The sequence below is a fragment of the Puma concolor genome, chromosome C1 (assembly GCF_028749965.1).
Source record: "Puma concolor isolate L17-30 chromosome C1, mPumCon1.1.hap2, whole genome shotgun sequence".
NCBI lineage: Eukaryota > Metazoa > Chordata > Mammalia > Carnivora > Felidae > Puma > Puma concolor.
This window is the reverse complement of record NC_141674.1, coordinates 188,755,850-188,780,329: the sequence shown is the minus strand read 5'-3', so window position 1 is coordinate 188,780,329 and position 24,480 is coordinate 188,755,850. Positions and strand designations below refer to the sequence as shown.

Here is a 24,480-nt window from a genome sequence, read left to right as displayed (position 1 = left end):
GATGCTCCAAAAAGTACAATCAAATATTACTGGTGGTGGTTCAAAAAGGCTTATTTGCAAAGCAAGTTGGCAATGTTTCAATAACCATGATAATACTCCTACCTTTTGATCCAATAAAATTCTCACTTCTAGTAATCAACTCTAAGGAAACATCCAAATAAATGAAGAAACCATACATATGTAGAAAGTCATTACACTGTTACTCTGAAACAGACAAGTATTCATTCCACAAGTGTTTAATGAATGGCTGCCATGGGTCAGGCACTGGGGACAAGGGCAGACAAGGTCCTGACCACTTGCAGTTTACATTCCCACTAGCAGGAAGATTAAGGATGTCGTGATTAACTGAATTTTCTGGTTATCAGGATTTTGTTTCTTGCTTTTTCCACTTCATGTCAGTAAGTTCTAAATAATAAAAAAAAAATTTAATCCATTACATTATCTATATTTCAGAAAAACACAGAAGAAACTGACACAATCTAAGAGAACAGTTAGTACTAAAGGAGTTGCCCTTTGGGGTGGTTTAATCTCACTGGCTTCTGCTTTAGATATGCAGACGATTAAGAGATAATTTTACAAGACATTTTGAGGTCAAGGCAGCAGCTGCACCTAGTAAAGGGGAGTGGGGAATAGATTTGCTGTCATAATTTTCCCCTGCATGCTCTTTCACTAGATATGAATATAAATCCTTCTTAAAGAAATACTTGAGACCTGTATTTCCAAACGTATTACAAGTACATCAATGTGGTCCCTTGCATTTGTATCTAACAAGCTAATCAGGGGAACGTTTTATAAGTAATTTAAACCTGCTCCATTATAAAATCACTTGAAGGCTTTCATATCTAAGGTTAACAATTTGTTAGAATCATAGGTCACATTTATTTACAGAACTTGGATTTTGGGTTAATTTAGGCATCCAACAGAGGCCATTGTTACAGGGGATGCAAAAAAAAAAACAAAACAAAACAAAAAAAAACACCAGATTTAACTCTGAGCCTTAAAATTACTGTAATTTTCAGAGGGATCTTGAGAACCCATAAAATCTTAAAAATTATAGCAACGCACACACAACTCTGTAAAATTTTCCAAACTTAGTACCGTGACTCATGCTTTCAAAAAATATTTACTGAGCGCCTACTGTGCGCCAGACAGACTCTGTACCAGGGAGACGCTGTGTCACAAATCCTGACCAAGTTTTGAGGAAAAAGGTATTTGACACAACAAACCGACGAGGGAAAAATACAACGTTGGATTTAAATTCTGAGACCCAAACGAAGCTTGAGCATTTAATTTTCCAAGAGGTTCCTTCCGAGTCCTGCTTTGGGGGATCTTGACAGAGAACTCGTAGAAGGTGGTGCACAAACCCGGGCCAAAGGCTGTCTACAGTTTGGAAACTCCTCCAGGCTCCTGAGCGCGGCCAAAGGTGAGAGGCGGGGGCGGGGGCGGAGGTTGGAAGAGTACACTTCGCGCAGCTCGCGCAGTGCGCACCTGGAGCGGCCAAATCCGGCAAGCACCGCCTACCCCACACGCAGGTGCCTCCGCCAGCGGGCGGCCGGGGGCTCAGGGGCCGCTCGCGCAAGCCGGATCCAGCCACGGCTCCGCCGGCTGCCCGGGCTTCGATTCGAAGCGGGGCGGCGAGTTCTAGCCTCCGGCTTCCCAAGGCGTGCGCGGACCAAGCCGCGCTCCCTCACGTCCCCGACCGGGCCTTACACCCTCCCCTCCCCGGCCCAGCCTCCCCTTATTACCCTGGCGGCGACCACAACCAGCGATTCTCCTCAGGCGGCCAGCGGTGCGAGGCCTGCTGGCCCCGGGAGCCCAGCTGGCCGAGGGGCACGGCGAGCGCACAAGACCCGCTCCCAGCGCGGGCGGCGGGGCGCAGCAAGGCGGCGCGACCCGGACTGGGGCTGCGGGCCTGGAACTCTGCCCCAGTCCCCGGCAGTCCGCCCGGACTGGACTCGCCCCAGGGTCGCGGCCCCGCCTCCCGCCCCAGGGCTGGGCAGCCAGGGGGCGGGGTCTTGTAGCTTTGAGGGCGGGGCCGAAGCGCAACAACTTGGAAGGGTGCAGGGGCGGGCGGACACGAAACCACAATTCCCGACAGGTCGTGCGCTGGAGCCGTGGAGGCTGCTGGGAGAATGGGTCTCCTTCGCTCTTCCCCAATTGTGTGGGGCAGTTAGGGACCCGGGCGTCGCTGCAAAACCGAAGTCGCCGAGTGATGATGTTGTGAAGTCGCTCGCCTGTCTCTGCCACGCCCGGGCGGTTACTGGCAGCGGCGGCCGCTTCGGCTGCAGCTCTCAGGCTGCTACCGGTTTAGATCCTTTCCCTGAGGGAGCGCGGGCGGAGGACGGAGGACGGAGGACGTCGGGGCATTCCTGTGAGTAACATTCCCGCGCATGACTGGAACTTGCCCTTGCCAACTTCCCCTGAAAACGCAGGAGCCTCCCAGCCCCGAGCTCCTCTCTGTCCTCTGAGGTCACGCGCGGACAGAACAGGAGGCTGGATATCGGAGGCCTGGGTCTTCGCCGGGTCCCCGCCCCGCGGTGGGAAGTGGTTTGTTTCCTAAGTGTGGGTACGAAGTGATGGGTGCTGGGCTCTGGTCTCTGGGTTCACCCCAGCTGCACCTCTTGAGGATTGGCAGCATCTATCATTCTCTGTCAGAGAGCATCCAGCTGGAGCCCCATCCCTGAGTGATGAGCGGCTTTAGTGCCTGGACGTTAAACCTTAAGCCTCGGTCACCATCTGTGATGTGAGCGAAAGGAGAGGATATTGCAAAGAGCTCTTTTCTGTGTTGATTTGGGCTTTTCTTGAGATTGATTTTGAGCCAGATACCACATATCTTTGAAAAGAAATGGTTAACTTTAGTTTCAAGCATAGATAATAGATATTGGCAGATGTCGTTTTTAGTACCAGCATAATCTAAACAGTTAAAAGAGTTCTGGGTCATAATAATAATAGTGATCTCAGTTAATTGCCCACGAACCTTTTATTAAAACCTGCAGTTTCTACGCCGGGGTGGGGTGGGGGGGGGGGAAGCAGTAACTTTTCACTGGAAATTCACCAAGCTAGAATGGATCATAGGAATAAAATGATATGGACTCTTCCAGTTTTTTTAAAAAAATAGGTATTTCAGCAAAAATTGTCCTGACCTTCAAATCTTTACCATAGAATTGGAAGTCTGAGTTACAGTGATCTCCAAATAGCCTGTTAATAGCCTTGACGTGACACCTCAGAACAAACAGAACAAATTGTGAAGGACATTTGGTGGTGAGAAAGGGCAGGGATAAAGACACTTTATCATCTCAGCAGTTTTTCCAGCTTTCTGTTCTTAAAATTAATGTTCAACAAGTCTCAGGCATTCAGCAATCACATGTATGAAAGACAGTGTTGTTTTTTTTTTTTTTTACAGATTTTTATTCATTGTTGAAGGAGCCATAAAAAAGAACAAACATTTGAGTATAGTTGACCCTTGAACAACATGGAGGATAGGAGTGCCTATCCCCTGCACAGTCAGAAATCCAGGTATAACTTTTGACTCCCCGAAAACCTAATTACTAACAGCCTGTTGACCAGAACATAACATAAACAGTTGATTAGCATGTTTTGTGTTATATGTATTACATGCTGTATTCTTACAATAAAGTAAGCTAGAAAAAAGAAAACGTTGGGGCGCCTGGGTTGCCCAGTTGGTTGAGCATCCGGCTCAAGTCATGCTCTCATGGTTAGTGGGTTAGACCCCGAGTTGGGTTCTGTGCTGACAGCTCAGAGCCTGGAGCCTGCTTCAGATTCCGTGTCTCCCTCTCTCTGCCCCTCCTCCGCCTGCGCGCTTGCACTCCCTCTCTCTCTCTCTCTCTCTCAAATATAAACATTAAAAAGCAAAAAGAAAATGTTTTTAAAAATCACAAGGAAAAGAAAATATGTTTACTGTGCTGTATTAAAAAAAAAAAATCTGTATATAAGTGGACCCTTGCAGTTAAAACCTGTGTTTGAGGCAGCTGTCCTGTCAATCAGCCAGGCACACCAGTCATAAGTTCTACATACATTCACTCACTTAATCTATAATAACCTTATTGTGCTACTCTGAGGCTCAAAGATTTTGCTTATGTAACAAGCGAAGATTCAAACCTGAATCTGCCTTGCTTCAAAGTTACAGGTCAGGTAAGTTGTACCTACTTCAGAAATTACTCGCCTTAAAGGTTGGATGATCAAAAACTATTTTCCAGCATTATTTCCTAATACTGGTTCCTTACATACCTGGAATATCTAGAATAGGTTCTGAACCCCTGCTTTACTAGTTTTGAACAAAGTGTTCTCTCTGTTTACCATTCCTGTCCCCCGAAGAGCTGTTCATTAAGACCCTAAAAGCCCATTCCAAATCCAGCGCAGTTTACTTGTGTAAGGCATGATAGGACTGGATTTTCATCTCAGAGGTTCTTTCCAGTTCAAAGGTTTAGTGATTCTACATTTGAAAATATGAGCCAGAGCGTTATTCTGTACTGAAAATCATCGTTAACATCAGTAGCCACAAAGAATAGAAAAACTAGTTTCCTAAAAATTTCACATCAATACCGAAAATGTTAAACACCAATATAAGAAATGAAACAGATAGTAATATGTATTTTTTTTTATTATTTTGAGCTCTTTATATCATCTGTACCAGTTTTCTACCCTCTTTAGTTACCATCCTCTTGAGTTAAGAAATCTGAGGCATTAAAATAATACATTTAAAATGACTTAGTGAATGAAGGGACTAAATTATTCATGGTTTCCAGTCATGTTTTTTCAGATCTGCAGTGCTCATGTAATAATAGGAAACATTTTTATAATACTGTGTGTTAGATATCGGTCAACATTTTACCTCTATTATCCTCACAATAGCATTATGCGGTGTTCTTGTAGATAGGCAATTGAAGCAGAGGATAAGTTAACATACCCAAGGTCATTCATCTACTAAGTGATAGAACTGGATATCAAACCAGGCATGCTCAGAAATCTTTAACATTTACTGAGCACCTTCCGTGAACCAACCCCACAACTGGGTGTTTTTATTATAATTAGATCATTTATCTGTACAACTACCTTAGATAGAATGTAAGTTCAGCATTTAGTGACTTGCCCAAAGATATAAGAATAAATGGTTCAGTTGAGATTTGAACCCACTCTTGCCTTTCTTCAAAGTCCTTATTCTTTCTTCTACTTTCCCTCAATAATCTAATCTTTATTAAATATCTTCAATGGGCCAGACACTGTGCTAGGGATTTAGCCCCTGCTCTTAATAAACACAGTCTGAAGAGGGAAAGACAAAATTGTGATAGTGTATTAATAGGATAGCAGTATACAGAAGGCAACATGCAGAGGTCCTATAGGAACAGAGAGGAAGGGAGTGAAATCTACCTGGGGTGGGAAGGCTTGGGCCCGTGTTGGAAAAACAAATGGGAATAAGCCTGGACAAAGAAAAGGAGAAGGGGTTGTTGTGGGCTGAATGGTGCCCCACCAAAATTTATATGTTAAAGTCTTAACCTCCAAAACCTCAGAATGTGACTGTATTTGGAGATAGGGCCTTTAAGGAGGTGATTGAGTTAAATGGAGCCTTTAGGGTGGGTCGTATTTCATTCTGACTGGTGTCTATAAGAAGAAGAACTTTGGAAACAAAAAGAGACACCAAGGATGTGTGCACAGAGGAAAAAAAATTATATGAGAACACATTCACAAGGCAGGGATCTGCAAGTGTCAGGAGAAAGCAACCTGCCAATACTTTGATATACGACTTCTAGCCTCCAGAACTGTGAGGAAATAAATTTCTCTCATTTAAGCTACCCGGTCTATGGTATTTTGTTATGGCAGTCCTAGCAAACTACTGCAGGGATGTTCTAGCAAAAGGAATGACATACAAAAAGCCTTTGAGGTGTGCCAGGTGATTAGATTTCATGGTAAGAAGTGTTGAGAGATGAAGCTGGAGATTAGGCTGGGGCCATATTAAGACGATTTTGTATGAAATGCTAAGGAGCTGAACTTTATCCTAAGGAGGATGGAATGGAGAGGGTTTGTAGCAGAGGAAAAACATTAGATCTGCATTTTAGAAAGACTACTCTGAACTTTGTGGAGGATGGATTAAAGAGGATAAGACTGGAAGCAAGGAGATCAATTAGGTGGAAGCTGAACTAAATATTTTCTTGCAGTATTGAAGTGTCAAACTAAAGCAGAACTATTGTTAAGGAAGATTTTAAAGGCCACAGCTAACCCTTAGGGCAAACATGGGAGGATTTAGGAAGAATTTGTATCTAGAGACCAGCTTTACTTTTGACATTTTGCTTTCCGTAAATAAATAAAACTTTATACCACAGAATGTTCAGTATTTGCCCACTGCATTTAATAGACAGTTTTATGGGGCTTACACTGTTTTAAGCCAACTCCTCTGATGACCTTATAAAATATCTACCATTATTATCTCCGTTTTATACGTAAAGATATTGAAGCACAAAAGAGTAACTTACCCATCATCACATAGCAAATGTTAGAATCAAACTCAGCCTGTCCTCACAGTCTGTGCTCCTAGCCATTATACTACATGTTACCATATGTTATTTATCAAGATCTTCAAGTACCTATGAAAGGAGGGAGTAATAAAAAAAATAAATTGGGTTATGTGTGCTATAGGAAGTATATAGTTTATCAGAGGAGATAAGGAATAATTATATGGTTAAAATGTTTTAGAGAAAAGTGGAGAGTATTCAGAAGTAATCTTATTTCAAGTTGAGGCTTCTGGGAAAACTGGCACTGGGAAAAAGTGGCGTTTGAACTGGGGTATGAAGAATGGCTAGACTTTGAATATGTACAAGGAGAAGAGATATTAAAGGTAGAAGAAATTGCATGAACAAAGTTACAGGATTGAGGGTTTCTTGGTGTGTCTAGGGAGCTGGTAAAGAGAATCCTTTGTTTTGTCTGGGCTATATTATGTTGGTGGAGAATCCAGTTTGGGGATTGGGGGGACACCAACTGCCTGGGAAGGAGAGCTCTTAGGGAATGAAGGGCAATGAAAATTGTGAGGTTTGAAGTCAAATGATTGAGGTATATGCTAGATGTAATTATTTTTTAGGAGAGGATAAAGCTCATCTAGTCCCAACTCATAAGTTAAATCCTGTCTTCAGTGTCTCACAAATCCCTCTTATTGTTCCCATTCACCTCATTTATGCCTTTATTACAATAATCCAGGCATAATTTGATAACATTTAAAATGATTCTTATCTCAAATTTTTCTATCCTTGAAATTTATTCTGTATTCTGATTCCAGATTTATTTCTGAAATGTCATTTTTTTTTTTAAGATTTATTTTTCGGTAATCTCTACACCCAGCATGGGGCTCGAAATCACAACTCTGAGATCAAGAGTTGCATGCTGTACCGACTGAGCCAACCAAGCACCCCTCAGTCGTCACTTTCATTTAGAAACTTGTTCCTTATAGGATCAAGTTCAGACTTCTTAATCTGAACTTGCCAAATTTAAGGTTCCAAGTACTTTCCCCATAATCAGTCTTACTTAAATTGGTCTATACACTGCTGCCCAACTGGCTCCGTCTTCTGTTTGCTTTGGGGCTTCTTCGTCTTTTTTTTTTTTCTTTGTCTTTTACCTACTGGACACTCCCCTTCTCACTGTTCAAATCCTTCCATCTTTGAGGAACCTACTTAAATCTTACTCCTGTGTGAAACCAGATCACTTCAGCCAAAAAGACCTTTCCTCCCACTGACTCGTATGTAGAACAGTTCTGTTCTAATACTCATTAGATATTTATTATCTGGTGGTGTTATCTTCTTTTCTTAGCTATCTTAGATCATGAAATCTTAGATTTAATCTAGATCATGGAGCTCATTAGAGCTCTCCCTGATAGATCTTAGATTTCTTTAGATCTTTAAACTCCCTTAGGTCAGAGGCTGTCATATACCACTTTTTTTCTCTTGTCTTTTAGTTTAATTCAAGAGGCATTTGTTGAAAACTGTCCAATAAGCAGCTGATTGACCAGTTGTTAGTTCAGGTCATTTTACTGAAATTTCTTCTATAACTAGCTTCTTTTTTTTTAAATATTTTTAATTTTTTTTTCAACGTTTTTATTTATTTTTGGGACAGAGAGAGACAGAGCATGAACGGGGGAGGGGCAGAGAGAGAGGGAGACACAGATATGGAAACAGGCTCCAGGCTCCGAGCCATCAGCCCAGAGCCTGACGCGGGGCTCGAACTCATGGACCGCGAGATCGTGACCTGGCTGAAGTCGGACGCTTAACCGACTGCGCCACCCAGGCGCCCCTATAACTAGCTTCTTAATATGTAATGTTCCTGGCTTTGTTACTGATTCATATAACCTTGGGATATCCTGTTTAAACACCCTGGATTATGATTTATTTGTGCTAGAAAATGAGCATACAAAGTTAACTCGTGGTATAGAAGTGGAACTAATTCATGTTGTAAGGATCATTGAGGTCTTTGAAGCTTATCCATGTCTATATCCATTAGCGTTTGCCAAACTTCAAGTTCTTTCTCTTTAGAAAGCTTTCTGACAATAAGGAAGGAATAGTTAAGGGTCTAATTTAAGAGTGTTACACTATGTGTGTAAGAAAAAAATTGATATGTGTGTTCATGGTGAAAGAATTCACCCACTAGTTCAGTTAATAGTTCATTTCAACTACAAATTAGTATTGAGTTGCTTAAGCTCCTACCATTATCTACTCATTCTGATCATCAAGAGAGAAGAAAGGGAGAAGGTAGCCCCTCCCCCTTCCTTCCTGGAAGACTACTTCCTGAAAGTAAATTGTAATATATGTTGTGAAAGAAACAAATTAGATGCTGAATTAGAAAATAAAGATGGCAGGGGAGGCTGGCTACTTTAGATGAGGTAGACTGGCAACTTCTCCCTGAGGATGATTTTTCTGGAAGAGTGAGAAGTAGTTACCATATAAACAATAAGAGGAAAGGGTATTACAGGTACAGTGAACAGTTACAAAGGCCCAGAGATAGGAGAGAATGTGATGAGGAAAAAAAAAAAAAAAAAAAAAATGACAAGGTTGTGTCTCTGTGGCTGAGTATAAGCAAGGAGAGTGGTGCAAGATGAGTGAAGAGAAGTAGTCAGGGGGCCAGACTAGGCCAGACCCTGTAGACTGTGATTTGATGTATGGATCTTATCCTAGGTTTTGTTTTTTTTTAAAGGAGTTTAGGGTGTTTTTTTTTTTCTTTTAATGTTTATTTATATTTGAGACAGAGACAGAATCCAAAGCAAGGTCCAGGCTCTGAGCTGTCAGCACAGGGCTCGAACCCACAAGCCGTGAGATCATGACCTGGGCTAAAGTCAGATGCTTAACTGACTGAGCCACACAGGCACCCCAAAGGAGTTTAGTTTTTAACACATTTTTCTTGTTGCCTTACAGAGACAAAGAGCAAGAAGTTGAGCATGGAGTCCTGTTATAAGAGGCTGGTTCATAGACTAAGAGCTAATGATGGGTAGAATTAGGATGACAGAAGAGGGGATGAAGAAAAGTGGGCAAATTTGAGGCATATATTGGTATTAGACTGTATAGGATTTGGTAATGGATTGGATGTGGAAGATGAGAGAAAGAAGGCATCTACTACTGTTCAGTGGATCAATTCAAGGGAATATAATCAGCCTGTGAGAAATTTGAGTGGAGCTGAGGAAGTCTAGTCTGAAGAGCCAGATTTGGAGTTATTAACACTGCAGAGGTAGTGGTTGGTTTGCACAAAGGTAAATGAACAAGAGCAGCAATAAAGAATGCAGTCACATTTGGAACTTTGGGGAACACCAGCATTTAAGGATCAAGGGGAGGGAGCTGGGTGATCCAATGAAGGGATTTGAGAAAGTGCATTCATTTTAAGATGTAGACTTCAGGAAAGTCATAGGAAAGCTTAAGTAGGGAGTGGTCAACACTACTGAACAAGAGATACTAAGATAACAACTAAGAAATCATGACTGGATGGGTAAGCAGGGCCTATTGGTAACGGAAGAGAATGCAGTTTCAGGAAAAATCAGATTATAGTGGGGTTGAGGTGTGAATAAAAGATAAGGAAGAGAGTAAATACTCTTTGAAGAAACTTGACTGAGAACAGAGAGCAATAGCTAGAGGGGAACCCAGAGTCTTGAAGAAGAGAAATATTAAATTTTAAATTTTACCTGTTTTTTTTTAAAGGTTTTGAGCAAAGTGGAAGGTTTTGAGCATGATAATTGACCAAGGAGGATGTTGCTATTGAATAGGGATAACTAGTGGAGCAAAGTTTAGAGAAGGCAGGAGTAGAGACTTTTAAGTAACATATGTTTCAATATTTTATACCTGGGTGAGCATATACATATGGTAGACAAATTGTAAGGTAATTGTAAAATAAGTTTCTCTCCCACTTCTGTCTTCCAGCCACCCAGTTCTTCTAAGAGAATTGCTAATTTATACTCTGATTAACAAGTGTACAAGTGCATGATTGAGGTTATGCTTGTGTTTAATTCTCAGAGTTTGGAGAGAAATCTAGCTATAGATGATATAGATTTATTGGTGGCAGGAATAAAAGTAAGAAGGATGGAGAACAGATGGGTTCAGAGATGAATGTCAAAGATGTGGTATGGAGCTGTCTCAGAAAAGGACATTTAAGAGGATAATGAAGGGCATGCCTATGATGTGAGATCCATGGTTGATGACTAAATTTACAGCAGCCCCATTACACGTGGTTTTGTGACTTTTCCAGGAGCACTTAACTGCTTCTTTATATTTAAAATGCATGTCAACTTAGAAAAGACTTCTCAAAAATTCATCACTTAAGTAAATGCATGTTTGGTGTCCCAAGTGCCAAAGCTCTGCTTTCTACTCTTACTGCTTTCAGTCTAGGCATGTTGTGTCTGGTGCTTTGAGGTTATTCAGGCCAGTGATATAAATCAAAACAAAGACAAGTTTGTTGGTTAAGAAAGAGCATTCTCTGTCTGAAGGAAGAAAAGAAGAGATGGAGACTAGAAACCAACTAAACTGTCCCTAAGATGGTACTACTGTTTCTAAAGCACATAACAACTTAAAAATTTTTTTCTTTTCAATCATTTTTAGCTCTTTAGCTAGTACTAGGCTAAACCACTAACTTCCTTTGTTTTATTTTAGTCACAAATTCAAGACTACAAACAAGACTTAGATTAGCAGTTGTGCGTTTAAGAAGATATTTGATCATTTTCATTTGATGTGGGGCTTATTTTAAATGTATCCATAAACAGCTGCAAATGTTATTAGTGGAAAACATAATAAATCTAAGCAAGAAGCCAAAGATTCCATTTTAGCTTCCCTTGAAACTGACAACTAGTTCTTTTTCGTTATTACAAGAAAAGTGGGTACTGCATTATTGCTATAAAAATGATAAATCAGCCTTTTAACAGCAAACTCTTATATAGAGGTGTTTTTTGTTGTTGTTTTGTTTTGTCTTGTTTTGTTTTTGAGAGAGAGGGAGGAGTAGGGGGAATGGCAGAGGAAGAGGGAGAGAGAGCATCTTAAGCAGGCTCCAAGCCCAGTGTGGAGCTGAAGCAGGGGCTCAATCACATGACACTGAGATCATGATCTGAGCTGAAATCAATAGTCTCTTAACCTACTGAGCCACCCAAGCACCCCTCATATAGTTTTTCATAAAGCAAATACAGTGTTTTCTTTCAAATGTTCAATCTTTGCTTAATTTTTCAAGGCAGTTCATTTAATTGACGTTGGACTGAAATGTATTAATCAGTTTTGTTCGTTAAATTACTTCTGTAATTCAGTGTGTTGGCATTTTTAATCTTTAAGCTTATAGCTAGGTATGTATTGTGAGCCTACTATGTGTCTGTTGCTTTTAGCTTTGGGGCATACAAAAATAAAATACCGTCATTCAAAAAGCTCACAGTGTTATAGTGAGGAAGATAGTGAGCACATAGTCTGGTAACATCCAAGAAGAGCAGTCAATAAATACTGATTAAAGAGTAAAATAATAATTGGGGCACCTGGGCGGCTCAGTCGGTTGGACATCCAACTTTGGCTCAGGTCATGATCTCACAGTCCGTGAGTTCAAGCCCCGCATTGGGCTCTGTGCTGACAGCTCAGCCTGCTTTGGATTCTGTGTCTCCCTCTCTCTCTGCTCCTTCCCTACTCATGCTCTGTTTCTCTCGTCTCAAAAATAAGTAAAAACATTAGAAAAAATTTTTTTTAAAAAAAGAGTAAAATAATCATGAAAAATTTTAAGAATTCTTAAACCATTTTTTCCATGTTTGTAATCCACTATGTACTTCTCAATAGCAATTAACAGTAAAATTCTCACAAAAGAGAGAAGAACCTATATTTTTCTTGGGGTTCAATAAAGAAGGGACAGAGTGTATTCATAGCCAGCCTATAGAAAAGAAAAAAGGACACCAAGATGAGAAAAGCACTTGACAATAGTGCTAAAGGAAGAGAAGCAAGCCAACTAAATCCCAGTGCTGGAGGGATGAAAGAAAGAGGTAATTGAGGAGCTAGCCAAGGGCAGAAAAACAGGTCCTAGGGTTCAGTCTCAAGGAGACACCTTCTGGGTTCTCTGATAACCTGGTTGTCTGGTTTCTCAGCCAACAGCCAGTTAGAAAGCAGAGAGGCACCCTGCAATGGCAAAGTGTAATAGCCTCACAGTGAGGGGGAAAAGAGAATGAGAAGTGGACTTACAATCTCCAAAAAATTAGCATTTTCTGATGATTTATTGTAGGAAGAAAGAGCTTTTTAAAAGCTTATAATCCTGGAGGGTACAGCTGTAGTCATTATACTATAATATAGTGATTGCTAGACATAGTAATGACCCTGAGTCATCAAATTCTTTTTAGTCTGTTCTAAGGACTTTTTTCCCCCACTCCCATAGCAGTTGGACTTTCTCATTACCATGCCTTAACTTTAGGGGAAAAATATTTTACTACCAATGTTTTTAAAATAAGAAAGCTTGGGGAGAGGGTCATTATTAAAGGTTTTGTGGGTTTTGCCACAGTGTTGTCAAACTCATCTCTAGGGACTTTGCAACTTCACTGTAACTGGTGGGCTTAATTGATAGAGCCCTGTCCATAGCTAACATCTCTTACTGAAACTCATGAGAAACCTTTATAGACTTTGTAAATTGTACTAAGAAAGCTCTCAGTTTTCAAATGCTCTGACAGTCTTAGGTTTCTCATGTAGTTTCGTTTTTGTCCCTACTACAGAAGGCAAGGATATAACTTGACTAGAGATTGAGTCATTCATTTCAATAAATATTTATTGAATGCCTGGCATATGCAAGATATCAAGATATAGGTAGACTTAATTTATTGGAATAAGGATTTATTTTGGTCTATATTCCACTAATTTTAGTGGAGTGGAGAAGGAGAATTTCTCAAACTACACATGCTCACTGTCCCCCACACTCCCAGTCTCTTGATAGTAGAGCTCAAGAGTTTGGATGACCCAGCTTTGGAAAACATAGTCTTGGGTTTGATTCTGACATTATCCTAGTTTGGGCAAGTTAATTAACCTCTAAGCTTCAGTTTTCTTGCTTATGAAATGGTGACAATAATAATGTTCACATCTTGGGGTTCTGAGGATTAAAAGGGGTCATGTGCATAAAGCCTTTATTCCAATGCTTAGCACATAGTAAGTACTCCATCAGTATTATCTATTATTATTAGGAATGACTGAATGTGGTTCAAAATTGAGAATATATTTCTTTATCATGTGTTTCTCATTTGAAACACAGAAGGTTCTTGTGTCTTTATTATCAATTGTTTAACATTATCAGCTGATCTTAGAAAACTTTTATACTGCTAGTTTCACTTGTTGTTTTCTACAGCAAATTCATGAATTTAACATAGAAGTTGGTTTGTTTTCACTGTCAAAAGAAGATAGTATCTGCTCAGGAAAAGTCTCACAGGGCAGTGATGTCTCCTATTCAATTGTTGAAGTCTAGAAACTGAAGTTTTCTCAGTGTACTCTGAGTTGATAGATCTGGAGGAAAAGACACACTAAGCAAACTCACTCAAGAAGAATAAACAAGCCAGAATGTCTGCCATTAATGTACAGTAGAACTATCAAGTGAACTGTATGTTTTGGTTTACAAACTGTATTTTTCTCTTATAGGAAAATTTGTAGGAGAAGCCAGGTTCACATAAGTTTTGTGTTTTTGTGTGCTTTTAGACATGGAGGACATCTGAAGCATACGGAACAATCTGCTTAGGGAATGGGGAGGGGTGGGCTGAGTAGCAGTAGGCCACACTAGCTCACAGTAGAAGGGGCTGAGGCTGGAGGACCAGGTGGAAAGCTATTGCAGTAGCCAGAGGAGAGAAGGGCTTGAACTAAGGCCATGGCAACAGGCTTGGAGAATAAGTAGACAGGGACAGGTGACTACATGAAAAGAAGGAATTGAAGAGAAGAAAGATGACTCTTAGATTTTTGGCTCTGCTGATCAGTTAAACTGATAATATTAACTAATTAGTAAAGCAGGAAAAAACAGGTTTCATGGGAGAAGGATATAAGTTCATTTTGGAATGTGATGAATTTATGGTATTGATTACAAGTTGATGTTTAGAGTTGTGGTTTAAAGTCCTATGCGAATTTGGGCTAAAGATAGAGACTTGGGAAGTAATTATAATATAATTCGAAATTAAGGCCTTTGAAGTAGATGAGATTCCTTAGGAGAGAAAGGAGAGGGGCTTGATAAAATCCTGAAGAACAGGGGCTACTAGCTATTAGTAAGGCATGTAGAGAAAGACGGTTCTGAAATCTTCTCAGCTGCCTACTTACTGTGCCTGTCAGGCTCAGAATCTCATTGTCTCCTGAGTGGCAGATAATAGCCATAGCTCAAAAAACTTACCTGAACTTCATTGGCAAACCAGAGTCATCCATTGCATGTCAGTTCTCCCTCAAAAGATAACCTTATTTTGAAGTCCTAGAGTTAATTGTGGCAACTGGTTTGGAAAATGATGACTAATATCTAAACTACAATGTAATTTGAACATCTCCTTGCTTAGCAGAATTACATTACTGAAAAAGTTATATGTCTTAGATATGTAGAATTCTAGAAATCATTCTAGAAATAGATATGTTTATAAATATGTTTATAATATTCTGTTCTGACCACTCCCATTTTAAGTTACACCCTGTTCCTGGTCATATAAGATTGCATGTCCTGGTGCCACTGATTACTTTGTTGATCTGAAGAACTGTAGTACCTACAGTTTTTTCTTTTGGCATCTTTTGGAAACGGCTACCTTATTATAAGTTTAAAATAACTGAAGGATTTAGGATCATCTTAAGTCACCAAGAGCAAGTTTACATTTGATTGTTAGAGGAGACAAAGAGAAATGAAGACACAGGTTTCTACCTCTTATTGAATTAATTCTGTTTTTAAAATTTGTATTTACCTTACTGCTATGCTAAAGTGGTGTTTAAGGGGTCTTCTTAGCTATTTTATTTGAAAATAAGTCCTGAAGAGCAGATTATACAATAATACTCTTAAGTCTGCCAGCATGATTACATCTGTTCAGTTCATTTCTTAATCTTCTGTGAACTGTTTGTAGGTTTTCAGATGATGATATCTCTTGATTTAATCTACAGCTTAAATATTGCCAATCAACATTGAAAGAATATACTTTCTGATTTGTTGGGTAAGGATGTATTTGGTTCTAGAAATATAGTATATATATACTTTTGTGGTATAGTACCAATGGAATCTGGAAGCTGTTGTATAAAATGTCTCTGCTCGAGGTGTTTCCCCCATTTTTGGTTAAGAGAACAGAAATCCCAAATTCTATGCCATTTACTCTGCATTACTCATTTTTGAATCAAAAATCATGATTTGAATCATGATTTGAATCAAAAGGACACAAATTTCTGTTAAAAAAAAGACTTTAAAATATTATAGCTATGATGATTTTATTAAAATCCCAGAATATAAATTCTTGACACCAACTGCTCTTGTGAATAAATATTTTATTTTATTGTATTGTATTGTATTGTATTGTATTTATTATTTTGGGGGGCTATAAAAGTTTATTTCAGGAACATGTATTTTCTTTTTTTCTTTTTAAAATGTTTATTTAAATTCTAGTTAGCTAACATACAGTGCAATATTGGTTTCAGCAGTAAAATTCAGTGATTCATCACTTACATACAACACCCAGTGCTCATCATACCAAGTGCCCTCCTTAATATCCATCACCCATCTTGCCATCCCCTACCCACCCTGCTCCATCAACCTTCAGTTTGTTCTCTGTCTTTAAGAGTCTCTCATGGTTTGTTTCCTTCTCTGTTTTTATCTCCCCTCCCATATGTTCATCTGTTTTGTTTCTTAAATTCCACACATGAATAAAATTATGGTATTTGCCTCTCTGACTATAGCATAATACTCTCTAGCTCCATCCACATTGTTGCAAATGGCAAGGTTTCATTTTTTTTGATGTTTGAGTAATGTTCCATTATACACACACACACACACACACACACACACACACACACACACACACCCACACCACCTCTTCTTTAGCCATTCATCATTCGATGGACATTTGAGCTGTCTCCATAGCTTGGCCATTGTTGATTATGCTGCTGTAAACATCAGGGTTCATGTACCCCTTTGAATCTGTATTTTTGTATCCTTTGGGTAAATACCTAGTGTAATTGCTGGATCCTAGGGTAGTTCTATTTTTAACTTTTTGAGGACCCTCCATACTGTTCACCAGAGTAGCTGCACCAGTTTAGATTCCCACCAGGAGTGTAAGAGGGTTCCCTTTTCTCCGCATCCTTGCAAACCCCTGTTGTTTCTTGGGTTGTGAACAAATATTTTAATGTATCTATAATCCAAATGTCAGCTGAGTGTCCAGACAGACCCTTTAAAAGCTAAATAGTTGTCTTGAACCTTTAATTTCATGTGATGGGGAAGCAAAACCCTCCCTAAGATATCTGCAAATTCCTGGTGTTCTTGTGGCCTCTGAGCTACTGCCATCTGGCTTCTGTCTCCCTCTCCAGAGGAAGAAAAAACAGTTATTTCCCTAATCTTATGTAGAGCATCTTAGCCTTTCTTTTGATGCTGCAAGGCCTCACCTTCCACAAGTGGCTTTTCCATGTATTTTTCCCAAACAAAAGCCATTTGTTTCCTAAGAGGAGCTCTGCTATCATATGGTAAGATGATGAAATGTGTACCTTATTAGGTGTAATGTGATAATATTAACCCTTTTAGTAAATCTTATTTTCTCCATTTATGAAACTTTTAAATATTTATTTTTTTAAATACAAGTTTATTTTTGAGACAGAGAGAGAGAGAGCGAACAGGGGAGGGGCAGAGAGAGGGAGAGAATCCCAAGCAGGCTCTACACTGTCAGTGCAGAGCCTGATGCAGGGCCCAATCCCATGAACCATGAGATCATGACCTGAGCTGAAATTGTGAGTCAGACACTTAACCAATGGAGCCACCCAGGGGTCCCAAACTTTTAAATATTTAACTAATTCATACTAAACTCAGTCTCCACACCTTAGAAATTATAAGAAAACCCTGTCTTGAAAAAGCTTTTGCAATATTGGAATTGGATATATTGTCTAACATTGTGTAGCTCTTTGCCAGATCAGACAGAGAAAATAGTGCTCTCTTGAAAGGACATAGGATTTCAGATAGAGTTTGAAGAGACATGATTATAATTATATGAGAAGTAGTCTGCCTTCTGAAAGAACAGTAGGGCTTCCTTGGGTTTTAAATTTTTTCCCTTTTATCTCCTACCTTGCTCCAAGTTTCCCTCACTTTCTAACCCACAGGCAAGCATTTTAATGTGTTTATAAGTTTAATGCAGAAAAAAATTAATTTATTGTGTAAATGTCATTATGGTATATCTCTAATTTTGTTTATAGCCATTTGTTTGAATGGCTGTACTCCCACCGTGCATTCCCACCATGAGCATTTTATTCAGGGAAATTTTTATAAGAGTTTCCCTAACACTAGTAGTTAGTAACAAGAAAGGATTACCTTAGGTAAGAGTAATTGTTAGAACTCCTGAATTATTGCTAGGTGGCAGTTCCAGGTGAGATATATAGCCATGCTTTTTATAAGAGCATGTACTTTTTGAGAATAGAGCTGTCAACAATGTGGAAGGGTAGGAATTGATCTGAATTCTGTATCTTCTACATCCAGATGACCAGGTATCATGAAATGGTATTGTTTGTATTTTATAATTCTACCTCCCCATCAATTTAACTTCTAAATTATATTTAACATATAAATAATTCTTAGTGTGTATCAAGTACAATATAACATTGGATTGTGAGTAACTTGTTCTACCAATGTTCCATAAGACTGGCAAACATTTCTAATAAATTTTAATTTGATAAACAAGCAATGTCTTGCAATATGAGAAGTATGTGATGCTGAACATCACATGATCACAACTGAACCAATGGTTCTTGAAATTCACTTTGATTTTTGAGTGCTTTGGATTACAAGCATGTTTCTGGAACCAATTATGCTTGCAAACCTAAGTTTGTTAACATATGCTTTAATAAATATTAACTCATTTAATCCACATAACAACTCAATAAGATAGGTACTGTTATTGTGCCAGTTTTATAAATGAGGAAACTGAGGCATAGAGGAATTATCTAAGTATAGATTCAGTTTTAATAAAAATCTGTAAAAATAAATGGGTTATGTAGTATATGTTATTTCATAGTCCGTTACAAATATAAAGGTGCTGTTTAACTTTTGAATACCAACGTATGTAATTCATCCTAAGGCCAATAGGAAAGGGAAACACGTCTACTAACATGTTTAATATTATACTTCTCAGAATTTGAAAATAATATCTGACAATAGCAATAACTTTTATTAGATGCCATAGTTGGTACTCCAGCACATTGGATGTGTGAATTTTCCAGATGGGTAAACTTTAATTATTTAAGCATCATAAAATATTCTCTTTTAATGCTTTCTTTTAAATCATGTTTTTATGACTTGTTAAAGAGTATGTTTGGAAGCATGATTTAACATTTTCCTCATGATTGGTTTCATATTTTGATAACTGTCATTGTACTTTGATGAGCTATTATGATTAGCTATGAGGATGAGGATATAGATGTGAAATATGAAACAAAATGGCTCTGATAATGACTAGACCTTGATTTCTTGAAAAAGCCCCTACTATTTTTTTGCTTTTGGATCATTTGCCTAACTTTATAAAAGGTAAAGTATGCAGTGTGCAACCACAATTGTATAGTGTGGCTGCTCTTCTGTAAAATTGATCATTGACTCACAAGTGGTTCCTTGTCTAGGAAACCTTCAGTGTTGCTGTGGTGGTTTTAGCTCTTAGTGATTTAAAGACCTTGATGAATCACAGATACTTATGAGCAGTTACCCATTCACTATTCATTATTCACTATTCACTATTTGTTGAGGAAAGTACAGAGAAATAGTATTCCTTTCCACTTCAGTAGTTTGGGCTAGCTTACTTCAAAGAATATAAATTCATTATCTTTTGCAAACAAGATATCAGGCTCAGGTTTCCTTCAGACCTTTAATATTTGGCTTGAAATGAAATGCCAAGCATGAGTAACATCTCAAATTACATGTCTAAATGTACAGGACAGAAAACCCTGTTCTTGCATGGTAGATTTACTTTCTTCTACATTTTTTAAACACAAACTCATCTGTTTAAAATGTATAATTCAAGAACTTTCTGGCTAGAGACAGAGTATGCCCCAGAGCAGATTCAGTTCTGCTGATCACCAACAGATGGTCATTTCAACTCAGCCATTATTGTTATTTTTAGCATGTTTGTTTTATATAGATACTTTTGAGGTATCTCAAAAGTAGATACAAACTCCATTTTGTCCCTAAAAGCAGTGCTAGTGGTAGATTGATGGACACAAAAGTAGAAATGGTGTAAAAAAAATTGAAAGTGCAAAAATTACACATATTAAACATATGATTAGACAATAAGAATGATTCTGAAAGACAATTCCATGAAAAAAGATGGGCCTGTGCTATTGACAGCAAAAGGTGAAGAAATGTGAATGTTTGAAATGGTTTTGCATTAGAAAAAAAATTTTTTTTTGAAATGGGGTGCCTGGGTGGCTCAGTCAGTTAAGCATCTGACTTCAGCTCAGGTCATGACCCCATGGTTTGTGTGTTCAAGCCCTGCATCGGGCTCTGTGCTGACAGCTCAGTGCCTGGAGCCTGCTTTGGATTCTGTGTCTCCCTCTCTCTCTGCCCCTCCCCTGCTCATGCTCTGTCTCTCTCTCTCTCTTAAAAATAAACATTAAAAAAAATTAGAAATTGTTTTGGCAGAGGATGATTGCTAAAGTGGGATGCCTTTTTAGTTATTTATTCAAAGATTAATTCATTTAAAGTTAGTAATTTAAGAATTTAAAGGCTAAGCATGGTGAATGCAAGTGCTTCTGTGGAAACTTATCAGAAACCACAGGTGGCACCATGGGTTTTTCCTTATCTGCAGGTGAAGGTCTGGTGCGGATTCCTTAGCTGCCAGAAGTTCCCTCCCTTCTGCTGTTGGTAGAGATTGTGGCGGGGGTTTGTCTGCCTCAGCAAATATTTATTGTAAACAAAACAGAGAAGTTTTTACAAAATGCCCAAAATGTATCATATCAGGTAGAAAGGAATGCAGAGCCCATAAACCTGAATCTCACTTATGGTTTTGGGCTTTTAAACCAATGGATTTAACAGCCTTTGGAATCCAACCTGTTTGTAAGTAGAGCTGCCTCCATATATTTCATATTCTGAAAATCCTACTGATCTTTAAATCTAAAAAAGATCTCTAAAAAGGGGGGGGGATACAAAAAAAAGAGATGATACCAAAAAAGGGGGATACAAAATATTTGCTGGGCACAATTCCTGTTTCCTAAGGGTGAACTTTACAACTGCTGGTAGGATAGCTATGCTGAATATAGCCGATTGTAATATACTGGGGCACATCAGTCCAGCTAGACGTGGTGTTGATGTGTGGTCTCTGCCTTTGTGAGGTCTGCTACTCACTCTTCAGGATGGATTGTGGTGGTGACACCCCACCCCTTTTTTCAACTGTTATACTAAAGCAATCATACTGTCTTTTTTGTGATTTAAGAGCTGGTTTTAAAATTAATGGTTTTTTTGGTAAATCTTACCTTTGATGTAGCTGGACAACATTAAAATTAGTGCATATCTGCATCAAAAATCTATTTAATGTATAAATATAGTAAATTTATTTTATTTTTTAAATTATACAGGTTATCTTTAGACCGGATTAGGGTTGTTGCTGCCTAAAAGAGCTCCTGCTGATGGTGATTGGCACTCTTCCCATTTCTCCATGCAAATAAGCAGACAACATGTACTCTAATTTAATCCCCAAAGTATTATTTGTATAGTAAAGTTTTAAAGTGTATTTCTAACTTAAGTATTTGTTAAATCTTTTTTTTTTTTTTTTTTTTTTTTTTTAATGTTTAGTTTAAGGGTGGGAAGGAGCAGAGAGAAAGGGAGAGAAAGAATCCCATGCAGGCTCCTCACTGTCAGCATGGAGCCTGATTTAGGGCTTGATCTCACAGTTTCTGAGATCATGACCTGAGCCAAATTCAAGAGTCGGATGCTTAACTGACTAGGCCACCCAATAGCCCCTATGTGTTTGTTAAATCTTTTGTTTACTTTAATTGTAGGCTCTGTGCTTTTGTTGAGATGAGGTTTCTCTGAATTGTTTTAGTCTTTTCTGTAAGCCTATTTTGGCCAGTGTATCCTGTTTTAAGGAAGTAGCAAGATTTTTTTTAAGGCACAGAACCTATATTTAGGCACACACTGTTGACCATTTAGTTTCCATGGCTAGGCTAAACTAAGTCATTAGCCATCATGTGTTCTTCCAATAATATCCCCATCAATGACATGTTTTGGTTGTTCTTCTTAAGTCGTATTCTTGTTTAAGTCACTTGGCTATTTTACTTTATTTTCTCCTAGATGTGCATGATTTATAAAGGTTGGCTTCTTGTTAAATAATGCATGTTTGGTTGATCAAAGAAAAGCATTGAAGTTGTTCCTGAAAAGAGTGAATAAAAATGGAGCATAAAAAATAGTTGGTGCTCAAGGAGATACTAAGAATATGTTGTACGAACGAGGAAGGGCACTGAAAATGTGTTGTTTGTGCTTGCCAGAGTTTGCCAGCAGTTTCTACTACATTTAGAACTCTGATTCTGCAGTCTTTCTTAGAAAGGAAAATGATAAATGTCACTAAACTGACATCATTTGTTAGAGGGCAGGCAGTAAATGGGATTTCTTATGTTAAGAGAAAAATGCCATTAAGTGTCACAAGTACGGTTTACATTGTTCCCAACTTTGTGTAAGGCACAATAACAATAATATTATTAATGATACTAAAGTAGTACCATTTAGTAATGATAGAAATAGTAACTAATATTTGCATAGAATTTACTCTATTCTAAAGCATTGTTCTATTACATGTATTAACTTGTGTAATTCCCCCAACCGATTCTCTGAGGTGGGTGTTAATACTATCCTCTCCTAACTCACTTAATCCCCATAGCCACCAAATAAATAGAGCCTGTTATTAGGTCCATTTTTAGATGAAAAAAATGAGATTAAGTAATTTGTCCAAGGTCGTACAACTAGTAAGTGGTGGAACTGGGGTTCAAATATAGGCAGCCTAGGTCCAGAATCCATGTTCTCAACTGCTGTCAGTAGGCTGGATAATGGCTGTCAAAGAGACCCAGATCCTAATACTCTGGAACCTGTGAATATTACCTTATATGGCATAAGGGATTTTGCAGAAGGGACTAAATTAAAGATTTTGAGATGGGGAAGTTATCCTGGATTTTCTAGTTGGGTCCTAAATGTAATCATAGGTGTCCATATTTATACAAGGGAGGTAGAGAGTGATTTGATGAAGGTTTTGTAGCAGTAGAAGCAGAGAGATTTGAAGATGCTTTGCTACTACTGGCTCTGAAGGTGGAGGAAAGTGTCCTGAGTCAAGGAATGCAGACTTAGAAGCTAGAAAAGACAAGGAAATGGATTCTTCCCTAGAGCCTTCAGAAGAAGCACAGACCTTCCAATACCTTGGTTTTGGCCCATTGAAACCACTTCATCCTTTGATGTCCAGAACTGTAAGATAACAAACTGGTGTCGTTTCAAGCCACTAAATTCTTGGTAATTTGTTGCAGCAGCAGTAGGAAACCAATATAGCTTCTATGCTATGAATAAAGGTACTAGTTATAGTTAAGACTTTTATTGTAACATCCCTTCCCCAGAATCCTTGAAGGAATGAACTTCAGTAAAAATCTTCTTCAGTTGTCCTGCTTTATAAGGCACCTGTCACTTTATTGCTCAGTCCTTTTCTCTTTATATATGAAGATTATTCAATCGTTAGACTATAGAGTAGTCTAAACAGGGTAGCTATTCTGAACTCAGAGTTGGCTGTTGAGCCAGAAATTTAAGAAATACTAGGCAGAAGACATCATCTTTTCTTTAGGCCCAAACAAAAGGGGAAGCTGAAGGGAATGAGCATTTTAGTGTCTACTGTATGTCAGGTACCAAACTAGGAATTTCTATTTTTTTATGTAGTTCTCATACCTGACCCTCCCTATAAAGAGTAAATTATTACTCCCACCTTGACAATGAGGAACTGTTAAATAATGTGCTCAGGGTCAGAAGACCAGTAAATAAGATAAAAATTCAGGTTTGTCTGATGCCAAGGTGCATACATTGTTTTATGCTCAACATTGCTACTCCAAACTAATCCTACTGAGGCACTCAGATCTAGACTAGGGCACATCCAAAGGGTCTATTTCCTTAGCTCTAAAGAGTCATCGGAAAGAACATATCATTTCCAGATCATCTCTGACCTGGTACACAGTCTTCTGGTTAGGCAGGTTCCTGGATTGCCCTGGAAGTCTAGATTCTTCCTGCACGACTCTGAAGATGGACTTAGTTCTGTATTCAACTTGGTGTTCTTTATTCTTATATAGAAGAGTTAAGGCTAAACAATTAACACCACCTCCAAAACTAATTAAAAAGCAATCCTCCAGAGCAAAGATCTGGAGTCCATAGTTGAACTTTATACACAGTTTTTTTGTGTCTGTGTTTCTATGTGATACATGTAAATATAAAAAACAGAAAAAGTAGGAATGCTATAATAAGAGTAAACCACCTAGTAGGTAAGAGTGGCAGGCAGAAGGTCCCAAGGTTATCATTAGATTTTCACAATGGTCTTTGATTAAAATATGTTTAAGAACCATAGTTCTGTTTAAAAACCAATTTGGCCCAGTATGAGAGGCACTTGGCTTCTATTCTCTCCTTTTTCATCTCCCTCCTGCTCCCTCTGTTTCTTCCTTTTTTATCTTCCTTTCCTCTCTACTTCTTTCTTCACATGCAAATTTGTAACTTACTACTTTTTAAAAAATGCTTTCTTATAAATTGAAATAACTTTAGGGGCGCCTGGGTGGCGCAGTCGGTTAAGCGTCTGACTTCAGCCAGGTCACGATCTCA

The 24,480-nt window shown here is 38.7% G+C and overlaps 2 protein-coding genes across 3 annotated transcripts in view; one reads left to right on the top strand and one right to left on the bottom strand.

Moving 5' to 3' along the window:
• Window positions 1-1,884, bottom strand: part of STRADB (STE20 related adaptor beta) — a 35,461-nt gene extending 33,577 nt beyond the window's left edge. Inside the window, exon 1 of one of the 2 annotated variants that reach the window (XM_025912638.2) lies at window positions 1,746-1,884. The gene's annotated coding sequence lies outside the window, so the exon portion shown is untranslated. Of the gene's footprint in view, window positions 1-265; window positions 481-1,745 lie in introns of those variants that run through there. The other variant, XM_086719272.1, reaches the window with a different exon arrangement.
• Window positions 253-18,345, top strand: LOC147578622 (uncharacterized). The gene is made up of 4 exons (XM_086715222.1): window positions 253-285; window positions 1,300-2,371; window positions 3,404-3,516; window positions 9,408-18,345. Exons 1-3 carry the CDS (start codon window positions 253-255, stop codon window positions 3,430-3,432), a joined length of 1,134 nt encoding a protein of 377 aa, XP_086571348.1. The 3' UTR covers window positions 3,433-3,516; window positions 9,408-18,345.
• The last annotated feature ends 6,135 nt before the right edge of the window (window positions 18,346-24,480 follow it).